The 13,139-nt window shown below is 46.6% G+C and overlaps 1 protein-coding gene across 1 annotated transcript; it reads right to left on the bottom strand.

Annotated features, from left to right (window-relative positions):
- Positions 1–8,269: 8,269 nt before the first annotated feature.
- On the bottom strand, positions 8,270–12,862 carry LOC123086740 (protein NRT1/ PTR FAMILY 4.3). Its single transcript, XM_044508517.1, has 5 exons — positions 12,553–12,862; positions 12,240–12,457; positions 11,355–11,804; positions 9,872–10,005; positions 8,270–9,497 (listed from the first exon to the last, which is right to left on the bottom strand). The coding sequence occupies exons 1-5, from the start codon at positions 12,701–12,703 to the stop codon at positions 8,630–8,632; spliced, it is 1,821 nt and encodes a 606-aa protein (XP_044364452.1). The 5' UTR covers positions 12,704–12,862; the 3' UTR covers positions 8,270–8,629.
- Positions 12,863–13,139: the final 277 nt, after the last annotated feature.

Raw genomic sequence — 13,139 nt, 5'->3', positions numbered from 1 at the left:
AGACGCAATCTAGGTTATAGTGGACACCCTCACCAAGGTTGCTCACAGATGAACTTGCACAACTGTATGTATCCAGAATCGTCAGTCTGCATGGAGTACCCCGGACTATCGCTTCCGACCGAGGTTCTGTGTTTACCTCCGCTTTCTGGTCCCGTCTCCATCAAGCCTTGGGGACAACACTAAAATATAGTACTGCTTATCACCCTCAGACGGATGGTCAGACAAAGCGAGTAAATCAAATACTCGAAGATATGTTGCGAGCCTGTGTGCTAGCCAACGGAGCTAAATGGGAAGATTGCTTGCCATACGTCGAGTTCTCGTATAACAATAGTTTTCAGACCAGTCTAAAGATGTCACCATATGAAGCTCTATACGGTCGTAAGTGTCGCACTCCTCTAAATTGGTCTCAAGCCAGAGATAGCCGTATCTTTGGAACCGATCTCATGATGGAATCTGAGAGACAAGTCAGGGAAATCAGAGACCGACTGCAATTGGCCAAACCCCGTCAGAAGAGTTATTATGATGCAAAACATCGGCAGGTCAGTTTTGAACCTGGAGAAAACATGTACCTTTGAGTCACTCCTATGAGAGGAGTTAAGCGATTTCAGACTCGTGGAAAGCTGGCACCCAAATTCATTGGTCCATTCCCAATTATGTCTTGAGTGGGTACGGTTGCATACCAACTGGAACTACCCCCGGAGTTGTCAGATATACATAATGTATTCCATGTCTCGCAATTGAGACGATGCATATCACCGCCTGAGAAAAAGACTGCAATGACTGAGATAGATTGGAGAAAGACCATTCAAAATTTTGGATCAATTGGAAAGGGTCACTCGCAGCAAGGTCATAATTTTTTTTCAAAGTTCAGTGGGAGCATCACACAGAGTCAGAAGCAACTTGGGAGTAGGAGGAGTTCCTTAAGAGTCAGTATCCAGAATGGTTTTCCCAAGCAACCGAATCTCGAGGACGAGATTCATTCTAAGTGGGGGAGGTTTGTGACAGCCTGGTTTTTGCCCTCTCTTATTTGTTTGAGTTTTCATTTGAAATTTTTTGAAACTTGGAGTTTTTGAATCTTTTCATTTGGACTTAAGCACTTGGGCATCCTTGGCTTTCACCCAAGTGTTTCACTTTTCTCCCAAACCATCATTTCACTTCTGATCCACCTCAAAATAATCTTTGGAATATTTTTCTTAAATGAAAAATATTCATTTTCTCTCTAAAACCCTAAGCCAAATATGTTTGCTCCAAAGCAACCCTAATTTTTATGGCTCAGAAAATTCTAAGAAAATTCATAAATATTCTTGGTACCCTAGGGCACCTCCTTGAGCAAAAATATTTCATCACTTTTTGGAATATTTTTGCTACAGAAAATCTTTTCTGTTTTGGACAGAAATGGGGGTTTCTACAGCAACTACCATTTTACTTGCTCCATTTGACGTGATCTTTCTTGTGCTTATTTACCTTAGTAACTCTAAGCTAGCCTCCAAAGAACAACTTCAAACTCCCAGCCATTTAACCACAGTAACATCACAAAGTTACTGTCCAGAAACTTACCAGACTTGTAAAATTTTCTCTACTGCACCTGGATCCAAACCAAACCGTGGTAAACTTCAAAACCACCGCGAACAACATGCCAGCCATGAATTTTGGACGAAGGCTGGCCTGTGGAGAGAGTTCGCGCGGTGACCACACGTGTCCACGATGCCAGGCATGCGTGTCGACGCGCTCTGGGAGCCGCCGAGCGCTCTGTTCGTGCGTGCTTGCTTCCCCTGACTGCCAAACCTAGCCAAAACTCGCCACCATCATCATCTCGACACCCTTAACTCCACCCTGGCACTCGCCGACGCCAGAGCTCGCCGCAGCGAGCACGGGCAAGGTCCGGCCAGCCCAACAGTGCGGAGCGCACTGTGCCCATAGTGGTTGCGTGATCTCCGTCGCCTTCTCCCCCTCTCACTGACGCCGCTCATCGCCGGGCGCCATGGACAGGTGTCCACCGGTGGAGCCCGAAGCACCCTCGCCGCTCGCCTATATATAGAGCCCCTCCCCAACCTCTCCGAGCATCCTCCAGCACTCACACACACTCCACGGTCGAGTAGGAAGCCGTAGCCCAGGCGGGCAGGCCTCGGGCCGCCGCCCCTGAGCTCGAGCTCGCCGGCGATCCCCTCTGGTACCCGCGGCAGCTCCAGCCCCTCCCAGGCCTGGGCGACCTCTCCAGGGCCTTCGCCTCTCTCTCCAGTGAGGCCGTCTCGCCCGCTTGGAGCCCCTGGAGCGGTCTCTGCTCGTCGTCTTCTTCAACTCTGGCGACCCTCTCATTTTGCCTCCGCTCGCGAGCTAGATTCTGACGCCATCCGACCACCCCTAGCCACGCTACGAGTACGGGCAGGTGCGCCTCGACCTCCTCTTGCCATCCCTCCCTCTCGTTTTGTCCAAAGAGCCCTCGTCGCCGGCGAGACCTCCGGCGAAGCCGCGGCCGTCTCTGTTTCTCTCTCCCTCTTCCCCCACCTGACTAGCGGGGCCCGCTAGTAAGCCACTCGGTACGCGCGCGAAGCGGTACGAGTGGTGGCACCCCTACGCTTTACGCCTTCGACGTCACCCCCCCAGTCTTTTTCTTTTATTCAAATTCATTTGAATTTATAGAACACTTCAAACTATTATAACTTTTTAACCATAAGTCCAAATGAATTGATTCTTTTTGCATTATGTTCTTTGAAAGAAAATCTAATAGCTCACCAAAGATGAGATTTTTCTGAGCTGTTTAGAATTTCTGGTGAATTTAAGAAGTGTTCTTGATATTTTCTTTTTGTGTTTAAAATTATTTTCAGAAGGTGAGGCTTGTCTTGAGGATCACCAGGAGGCTTGTGAACCTCATCTGCACTAAGGCAAGCCACATCAACATTTTTATGATGCCATTTCAATATTTGTGATTTTCTCACTTGAATAAAATGATTTATCCATGCATTTAAATAATTATTGAGTGATTTGCATTTTGTTAAATGTTGGATAGTTGTTATGCCTGATTTACAGAATAGTTGAAACTAGTTTAGTGAATAAAGCAAGTTAAGATTTATTTGAGGTGATGTTAGAAATAATTTTGTTATGCATTGTAGTTATATTGTTGCCTTCCTGAAATTGATAAAAATTTGTTAGAATATATTCTGTTAGATCATATTACTTATTTTACAGAAAGTTTGAACTTAATTTAGTGATAAAGAAAGTAAGAATTGTTGATAGTAAAATCTTTTGTTATGCATATGAAAAAGTTATCTGAGTTGCTTTCTTGCGTAAGAAATTAATGGGACTTTGCAAAATATTTTGGTTAAGTTGTGAGTCATCTTGAGCTAGTAGAGTAACGTGAGTTGTTGACGGTTATGCTTGGTGTAAAGATGACATCGGTCAGTTTATTTTTATGATGCATGTGTTGTTTTGCATTTCATGGCATGCTATGACACCGATCATTGTTAGTTTAAGTTGAAACTGAAAATAACTCAACTTGAATACACCGTTGACTGGGTCATGGTGCCGCTGAATCGAGTTCTTTCCAGTGCAACCAAATTTGCCTTTATGGGGGGCCTTGATTCGGTCCATTGACACGGCCTCTGGTCGGTGCCTCCATCTAGGGAAGGTTATGTCGTGTTTTCCCTGGCCCGGCAAGCAGACATAACCTTGTGTGCTCGTTGATGAGATTATGGTACCGATTTCCCCAAGTGGGAGTGTCCCTGAGTGGGAGTTTGACCACGACGATGGTCGGGGTGTCTTTGGTAGACACGGGGCCACCCAGGACCAGCCCGGTGGGGATTTGGGTCGGAGTGGCCGGGAGAGTGCTGTGGCAATGGAGGGGTTTCGTCGGAATGCTGTTGGTCCACCCAAATGGGAGTGCGAGGCCATGGGTTCCGTGGTGTGGGTACAGTGTGTTACCTCTGCAGAGTGTATAATCTATCTATAGCCGCGTCCATGGTTACGGACACCTCATAGTAGGTCCCACCATGAGTCAATGATTAATAAAAATTGCATCGTAAACTGTAAGACTTTGCATTGTCGAGGATGGTAGAAAGGCCATCGAGAAATTTGTGACCATATATTGGTCGGGGTTGTGATCGCCGTAAGGATCATGAGTCATGTTGTTAAAAACCACGTTGGTGGTGTGTTGTACCACGTTGGTGGTGTGTTGTACCACGTTGGTGGTGTTTGTGATCTGAGGATGATCACGGTTGGTAAGTTGTCCCGAGGGACGTTCAAGTATGATCACACCATGTTGACATATAGTGTTGCATTTTAATTGGTTAACTATCATGATATTGTTTGTCATTATGATTATGCTTGTTGTGAGCTTGCAAGTACATTCAATGTACTGACCTGGCGTGTCATGCCAGATTTCATGAAAGTCTCGTTGGAAAGGAGCGCTGTTCAAGTCTAGATCGTGTCCACGTCGGTGTCCCTGTGATATGGAGCTCCCGCTACAACGTTATTCCGCTGCCACGTAGTTATTCGGATCGAGGCCCCCTTTATGTTCAATAAATAATGTACATATTGTTCAGCTGCACCGAGTGTGCCGCTTAGCCTCGACCGCTGTTGTAATGTGAACTCTGTTCTGCTAGCATCAATAAAGCGGTTGTTTTCTGTACCAATATGGTGTGTGTTGCCAGAAGACGTGGTCTCTGGGCTGGCAATGCAGGGTAAACCGGTCGCTCTGAGCCGGGGTGCCACAATTACCTCCATAAAGAGGACCCGAACCTGGTTATAACATCGTGTCCCCTGCCTCCTGTTACCATCAACCTTAGACGCACAGTTCGGGACCCCCTACCCGAGATCCGCCGGTTTTGACACCGACAGCCGCTTCATCCAACAATACCGCCGAATCAAAGTAAGATGTTGCTGGTCAGCAGTATGACTATTATCGCCCACAACTCTTTGTGTTCTACTCTTGAATATAACATCTACGCATAGACCTGGCTCGGATGCCATTGTTGGGGAACGCAGTATTTTAAAATTTTACCTACGATCACGCAAGATCTATCTAGGATATGCATAGCAACGAGCGGGGAGAGTGTGTCCAGGTACCCTCATAGACCGAAAGCGAAAGCGTTTAGTAACATGGTTGATGTAGCCGAATGTCTTTGCGATCCAACCGATCCAAGCACCGAACGTACGGCACCTCACGTTCAGCACACGTTCAGCTCGATGACGTCCCTCGATATCTTGATCCATTTGAGGACGAGGGAGAGTTTCGTGAGCACGATGGCATGGTGACGGTGATGATGAAGTTACCGACGCAGGGCTTCGTCTAAGAACTACGACGATATGACCGAGGTGTGTAACTGTGGAGGCGGGCACCGCACACGGCTAAGAGAAGACTTGGTGTCCCTTTGTGGTTCCCCTCTCCCACGTATATAAAGGGGGGAGAGGTGGCCGGCCCAAGGGGGGCGCGCCAGGTGTGGGGAGTCCTATTAGGACTCCCTAGTCCAAGTAGGATTCCCCTCTCCTTTTTCCTTTCTCGGAATAGTAAAGAGGGAAAGAGAGAAGGAGTAGGGGAGGGAAAGGGGGCGCCACCTCCCTGGCCGGCCCTCTCTCCTCCACTAAGGCCCATGTGTGGCCCATTAACTTCCCGGGGGGAGTTCCGGTAACCCCCCGTACTCTGAAACTTATCCGATACTTCCCGAAACCATTCCGGTGTCCGAATATAACCTTCCAATATATGAATCTTCACCTCTCGGCCATTTCGAGACTCCTCGTCATGTCCGTGATCTCATTCGGGACTTCAAACAAACTTTGGTAATCAAATCACATAACTCATAATATAAATCGTCATTGAACGTTAAGCGTGCGGACCCTACGGGTTTGAGAACTATGTAGACATGACCGAGACACATCTCCTGTCAATAACCAATAGCGGAACCTGGATGCTCATATTGGCGACATATTCTATCAAGATCTTTATCAGTCAAACTGCATAACAACACACGTTGTTCCCTTTGTCATCGGTATGTTACTTGCCTGAGATTCTATCGTCGGTATCATCATACCTAGTTCAATCTCGTTACCGGCAAGTCTCTTTACTCGTTCGGTAATGCATCATCCCGTGACTAACTCATTAGACACATTGCTTGCAAGGCTCATAGTGATGTGCATTACCGAGAGGGCCCAGAGATACCTCTCCAATACACGGAGTGACAAATCCTAATATCGATCTATGCCAACTCAACAAACACCATCGAAGACACCTGTAGAGCATCTTTATAATCACCCAGTTATGTTGTGATGTTTGATAGAACACAAGGTGTTCCTCCAGTATTCGGGAGTTGCATAATCTCATAGTCAGAGGAACATGTATAAGTCATGAAGAAAGCAATAGGAATAAAACTAAACGGTCATTATGCTAATCTAATGGATGGGTCTTGTCCATCACATCATTCTCTAATGATGTGATCCCGTTCATCAAATGACAACACATGTCTATGGTTAGGAAACTTAACCATCTTTGATTAACGAGCTAGTCAAGTAGAGGCATACTAGGGACACTCTGTTTGTCTATGTATTCACACATGTACTAAGTTTCCGGTTAATACAATTCTAGCATGAATAATAAACATTTATCATGATATAAGGAAATATAAATAACAACTTTATTATTGCCTCTAGGGCATATTTCCTTCAGGTATTATTAGATGTTGTGTACCTGAGCATGAACAGGGACAAATCCTACGGAAATGTCACTCCGAAGCTTATGGAGGGCATCATGCTGGAGACAGGACTGATCACAAGGTATTGCAATCTGCATTTTGTTGGCCTACTCTCCTCAAGGATGCCCGTAAGTTCGTCTTATCTTGTGATAAATGCCAAAGAATAAGTAATATCGGTAAGCGTCAAGAAATGCCTATGAATTATTCACTTGCCGTTGAACCATTTGATGTTTGGGGATTTGATTACATGAGACATTTTCCTTCCTCTAATGGATATACACATATTTTGGTTGTTGTTGATTATGTTACTAAATGGGTAGAAGCTATTCCAACTAGTAGTGTTGATCACAACACCTCTATTAAAATGCTTAAGGAAGTTATTTTCTCAAGGTTTGAAGTCCCTAGATATTTAATGATTGATGGTGGTTCGCACTTTATTCATGGTGCTTTCCGTAAAATGGTTGCCAAGTATGATGTTAACTATAGAATTGCATCACCTTATCATCCTCAGTCTAGTGGTCAAGTTGAACTTAGCAATAAAGAAATAAAATTAATTTTATAAAAGACTGTCAATAGGTCTCGGAAGAATTGGTCTAAAAAATTAGATGATGCCCTTTGGGCTTATAGAATAACATACAAAAATGTTGGTGAACATAGCGTATAATTTCAAAAAAATATCTTACGATCAGCTCCTCTCAACTAACGAGGTGAGACTAAACATTGTGCACTGCAGATGGCAGCGCACCATCTTCAATACCGATTGGTGGCTCCAACCGATACTAAAGGGGGGGGGGGGGGGTCTTTAGTACCGATTGGAGCCACCAACCCGTACTAAAGGTCATCATCCCTTTGGTACCAGTTGGAGCCACCAACCGGTACTATAGGTCACAAATGAACCGGGACTAATGCATAGCCGTTCGAACCGAGACTAATGATACCATTAGTGCCGATTCATTTATAAACCGGGACTAATGTGTCTCACGTAAAGTAGTTTTTCTACTAGTGCTCGGATGTTGGTCAAAATTGTATCTCGGTAAAATGTGCTGATGCTGGGGGCAAAAATAATAAAGCGAATAACAAGTGAAGTGTACGGGGCATCGCAAGGGTGGAGGCGTGAAGTTCTTCAGATTGGTGGCTAGCTGAACTGCTACTTTGCTCCTGTTGAGTTCTTGCCTTGCAGCTGTTGGTTGCTCTTTGCCGCTAGACCTTTTTCTTATTTCTAGTTGTTCTCCTGGTCAATTATGTTTGGAATCTGGTTGGTTTTGAAGCGGTTCCAGTCTCAAACTGGCCTCCGTGGTATGGGGATCTTGCATGATCCGTGGCCCTGTGTTGTGGTTCTTCGTAGCCCAACAATGTAAAAGAAAAATGGTATGGCATGTTCTGGATGTTTTTTTTTTTTTTTTGCGGGAGACATGCTCTGGACGTTGGCTACTTTGGTAGCTTAAGTAGGGTAGTTTTCATTCTAAAAGCAAAGACCTTGATTTCTACAAATGAAATCCGAGAGGGCGGCCTCTCTTTTACTCAAAGAAAAAAAATTGTATCTCGAAACAATATTAATCGGATCAGCATAACCGTACCACGTGTTCATGTGGCAGAGGATAACTTAGTGCCTTTTTCTGGCCAATTATTTACTATTTACACAGCCTTCTTAGTACATGATAGCGAGCTGATCTAATGCAGGACCGGCTACTTGATGTCTTGGTCCCTAGTTCCCTACCCACAACTGCTCATGCTGCAGGTGTTGCACCATTACACTACACACCCTTTAACCTGTACCTAGCCAGGACTAATTAATAACTAACCACATGTGCAACACTTCGTTAATTAGTTGATGAGACCCATACACACATCTAGACACTACTTCCGATACAAGGCAGAGCCATAGATATAAATACAAGGTAAAAACACTAAGGTTAATTGATTAATAATCCACTAATAATGCATACTGATCACGCAGAGCCCTTCTCATCCTCCTGCTCACTGCTGCCACCATCGCCTCCAACTCCGGCAACCTGCACCGTCTCGACGCTGTTGGAGTACCACCTCGACCAGAAGAGGAAGTTGAAGAAGTTGAGGACGCTGAGCGCGGCCAGGAGCCAGTAGAAGAGGTCTAGCCTGTCCTTGTCGAGGTCGTTGTTGCTGAGCCAGCCATTTCCGCCATTCCTCGAGGTCACCCTGTTGACGAGCGACACCAGCACGGAGCTGAGGTAGAAGCCGAAGGAGTAGGAGCAGTAGGTCATGGAGGTGAGGAAGGCCTGCATGCCGGAGAGCGACTGCTTGTAGAAGAACTCGATGAGCCCCACGGCCGTGAACATCTCCGACAGCCCGAACACCAGGAACTGCGGCGCGATCCAGAAGATGGACAGCGCTCGCCCGTCTCCGGAGACGGACGAGTGACGGCGGCGGGCCTCGACCAGCGCGGCGGCCACCATGGAGAAGGTGACGGCGAAGAGGCCGACCCCGATCCGCTGGAGCGGCGTGATGCCCGTGCCGACCCCCGTGAGGCGGCGCACGGCGGGCACGAAGACGGCCTCGTAGGCCGGGACGAGGACGATGAGCATGATATAGGGAATGGCCTGGAGCGACGCCGGCGGGACGTGGAAGTTGGCGGCGAGCCGGGTGTCCATGGCGCTCCCTTGCTGCACGGAGAAGGTCTGAAGCTGCGCGAGGATGGTGTTGAAGACGATGGTGCACGCGAAGATGGGCACCACGCACAGCAGCACCTTCACCTGCTCCACCTCCGCCGCCGTGCACAGCCCCCACTCGCTCTCTTTGCTGCCACCGTCCTGCGCCTTCACGCACGCTTTGTCCAAGAACCTAAATTAAAACGTGCAAACGAAGGAAACTGAGAGCTCTGTCAAGAATAATCAGTACAAAATTCTAGAAAATTTCAGAGAAGTTTATTCTGAGCGAATTTATCCCAAAAAAAGGGAAGCCTGTAATCCATTCAAAAATTAGGCGATAAATCTTCTAGATTTGCCCTCTTCAAGATTTTTTAAAGCGACATATTGCAAATGACTTTCTCATGTGTTTTTTTTTCAAGCAACCGACACGAGCTCTGTCTTCTCATATATAGAAGAACAGCATTGACCATTTGGTAAGAAAAACTGAACGATAGAACAAGGCATGCAAACACGCCAGCCCGAGGCCATCATGTGTGCATGTCTATGTAAAATTAAATCCTTAATTACCTTAACTTATTGATGCGGCAGATATTGGTGGTGTTGAGACGCGTCTCATGTGCACCCGTGGAGGACATGCCCTGCACTGTGGCCCTGGACGATGGGCACACTTGCTTCCTCTTGGCTACCGCGGCGACGAAGACCTAGACACATTGATTCTCATTTTCAGACAAAGGAAAATATAACTATCCTAGCCTGTGTGGTGTTGTGATTTTCATGAATTCTTTTAGTTGGATTTTCATGAGCTTACGGAGAAATGTAACTTGCAAAAGATTGATTGTAAGTAAATGTTGGTTCCAAGAATAAGAAAGCTAGGTAGGTGGTGTCCCATTTGGGCATGCATGTCACCGATATCACACACCTCCATGATTGATGCATCACAAGCATAACAGAATGGGCCTACGAGTTCTGTGATTAATAATCACATTCACATGCACCTTCCAATAGGAGATATGAGCGGCTGTTTTTGTGACCCACTCAAAAGAAGTGCCACTAGCCCTTGTCAACTTGTCCCACCAAAAAGGGAAAGGTGTGTGATATAAATTATGTGGCAAATATATTTACCACCACATATATGGAGTTTTACGTTATTTAGAATATCATCCACTTTTGCCAAATATATGAGTTTCGTGTGCTTTATGGGATCTTGATTAAGAACCCATTCGTGTGCGCACCACATTGATAATAAGCAAAATATTTCATTTCAGATGTAGCATATCTTACTAAACAAATTGCTTCTCTCTGTAAATGATTTTTCTTGAAAAGCTTTTTGTTGTGTGACTTTTGGGTCAAGGTTTTGTAGATTAAATATCACTGGCCGGCGGTTCTTTACACCTAAAGCAGCATATCAGGCCAGATTCAGCAGGAGTGCTTTCTAAACAAGGAATCATGATGATGATACGTACATGGTCAGGCTTTTCTTGTTTAAACATGTTGGATACACACACATGCCTATTCACCCAAATATTTCCCACATTTATACTGTGCCTAAGTACATATTATATATACATGTAGCTAGTGCACATACGTATTGCTAGGGCCATTGGCCGTTGTGGAGTCTACTTAATAAATCCCACTAAACCCTTTGGAAAGTATTCCCTTTTCAGGAGGATTCCAACATGAACAAATTTGATTGTTTTGGGCAAATTTCTTGCGCTTGGAAAGGCGCCCGGAATATGCTCAACAATTCGGGCTGTGCATCCAGGATGCAAAAATTAATCTCAGCATTTTAATGTTTAATACCTTTTTCTTCAGTGAAATGTTTTTCCACACATAATCGAAACCCGGCCCTTTATATTTTCATTCTTGTGTAGCACAAAAATGGCCTATTTCTTCCTGATATTTGTGACCAAGAGGGCAGACTTCAGTCCACAGTGTACGTCCACAAAAGATTTATTTTGTGTAAATAAGGGCAATGGTTCGATTAAAAAAAAATTGAATGCCCATGGTAACTTTGGCTGAGCACTGCTCCCTGTTGATACGACGTACGTACCTTTGCTATGGGCGTGCAGATGCTGCCCTGCGGTGGCTTGTTCCGGTAGAAGAAGACGCCGGCGACGAGGCTGACAAGGCCGACCGCCATGGCGGCGGCAGAGACCCCGAAACCGACGTCCATCCCGGAGCGTGTCTGCACCCAGACAAGCACGGTGAGCGCCACCATCTCGCCCACGCAGAAGCTGAAGTAGGCCGCGTTGAAGTAGCTGGAGAGCCGCTTCCCGCCATCGACGGCCTGATCCTCGCCGTCCCGCCGGAACTGGTCGGCGCCGTGGGCGATGATATTGGGCTTGAGGCACCCGCTGCCCAGCGCCACCAGGTAGAGCGCGGCGAAGAAGATGCCGGCCTTCACCCCGGCCACCTCCTCGCACTGCCCGGCCGCCTTCATGTCGCACGCCGGCGGGCGCAGCTGCGGCAGGTGCGCCTGCACCGCCAGCAGTATAAACCCCTGCAAAATGCCAAAAAAAGCCAATCCTCTTTAGAAAACCTGGTGGTAGACTGGTAGCCAATAGCCATTGATGCACCAAAGGAAAAAGAGATATAATTTTCAGTTTCCTCCTTTTAGCAAGAGTGGATTGATGTCTTGGCCGGCCGCCCACTGAAGGCGCACTAGACGGCAGTTGCAGCCGGCCATGATTTGCTCCCACAATGGCACCATCTTCTTTCACCTTTACTTGCTTATTATCTTGCCAACATTTTTGTTACATGCCAATCCCATCTGTCTGTCGCCACAATCTTTTCATTTTTCTGTCAGTTAAAACTTTAAAGTCGCACGCACTAGCCTTTCGCTGCTTGAATTTTTTCCCGTGCCTTTGATAGTTTTATAGTAGAAAAACAAAAGAAATTACCCTTTTTGTTGCTGATTTTACGGTGGGTAGCTTACTGAGAGCTCGACGAAGCCGAAGATGAGCATGGTCCAGAAGCTGCCGAGGTAGGAGTCGGAGAGGAAGCCGCCGAGCAGGGAGAGGAGGAACATGGTGCCTATGAAGTTGGTGACGATGTTGGCCGACTTGGACAGCGGGAAGTGCATCTCGTTGAACACGTAGGTGATGAGGTTGTTCCCCACCGCCGCGATCGCCATGATCTCGAACGCCTGGATCCCTACACCAACAATCAAAGGACAAGAACAGAGCACATCAACATACATGGTGAATCAAGAAGAAAGGAGACAGAAGCATGGATGGATGGATGCACACCTAGGACAAACACAGCAGCCTTCATGCCTCCATGCCTTTCAGGCCTGCAAGGCCTGCCCCTCCAGTCCACAGAGACCTCGGAGGCCGCAGCCATGGAGTTGGAGCTGGCGTCCCCCTTGGGACCTTGTTGCCTCGACGACTCAACATCCATTTCCCCTACAGTTACCTCTCCGGCCCTTCAAAGAACTTATATTCTTTCTCTGCTCTGTTGTTTACTACTGGTACTAGTTTTGTATGCCGAGAGAGTTTGCTGTGGCGGCGTCACTCGCTGGAGCACACTCACTATCAAGCTCCAAAGTGTGTTGCGTGTTCAGAGTGTCTTGGTAAATTGTAGGCAACTTGGCCGGTTATTTATAAGGCCCCCGGGAGCGGGGAGCCGACTGTCACGGTGCTGTGCTTACCGGTGAAAATGGGAATAATCATCCACAAATAGATTAAAAACATAATGATTGGTTACTGTCACTGCTTGAGGAGACAACCTGATTAAGAATCTGATGTGAAATGGAAATGTTTTTCCTTCCACATGGAGGGCGCATTTAATTCGATACGAGCTAGAGCTGTGCATACCGGTGAAAATGCGAATAATC

The sequence above is a fragment of the Triticum aestivum genome, chromosome 4A (assembly GCF_018294505.1).
Source record: "Triticum aestivum cultivar Chinese Spring chromosome 4A, IWGSC CS RefSeq v2.1, whole genome shotgun sequence".
Classification (NCBI taxonomy): Eukaryota; Viridiplantae; Streptophyta; class Magnoliopsida; order Poales; family Poaceae; genus Triticum; species Triticum aestivum.
The sequence above is the reverse complement of the archived record's forward strand: the minus strand, read 5'-3'. Positions and strand labels throughout refer to the sequence as shown.

Coding starts and splice junctions, on each gene's coding strand:
- LOC123086740 (XM_044508517.1), bottom strand. CDS start 12,703: ATGGATGTTGAGTCGTCGAGGCAACAAGGTCCCAAGGGGGACGCCAGC. Junction 10,006..11,354: donor TCTGCACGCCCATAGCAAAG/GTACGTACGTCG, acceptor CAATGTGTCTAG/GTCTTCGTCGCCGCGGTAGC. Junction 9,498..9,871: donor TGCCGCATCAATAAGTTAAG/GTAATTAAGGAT, acceptor GTTTTAATTTAG/GTTCTTGGACAAAGCGTGCG.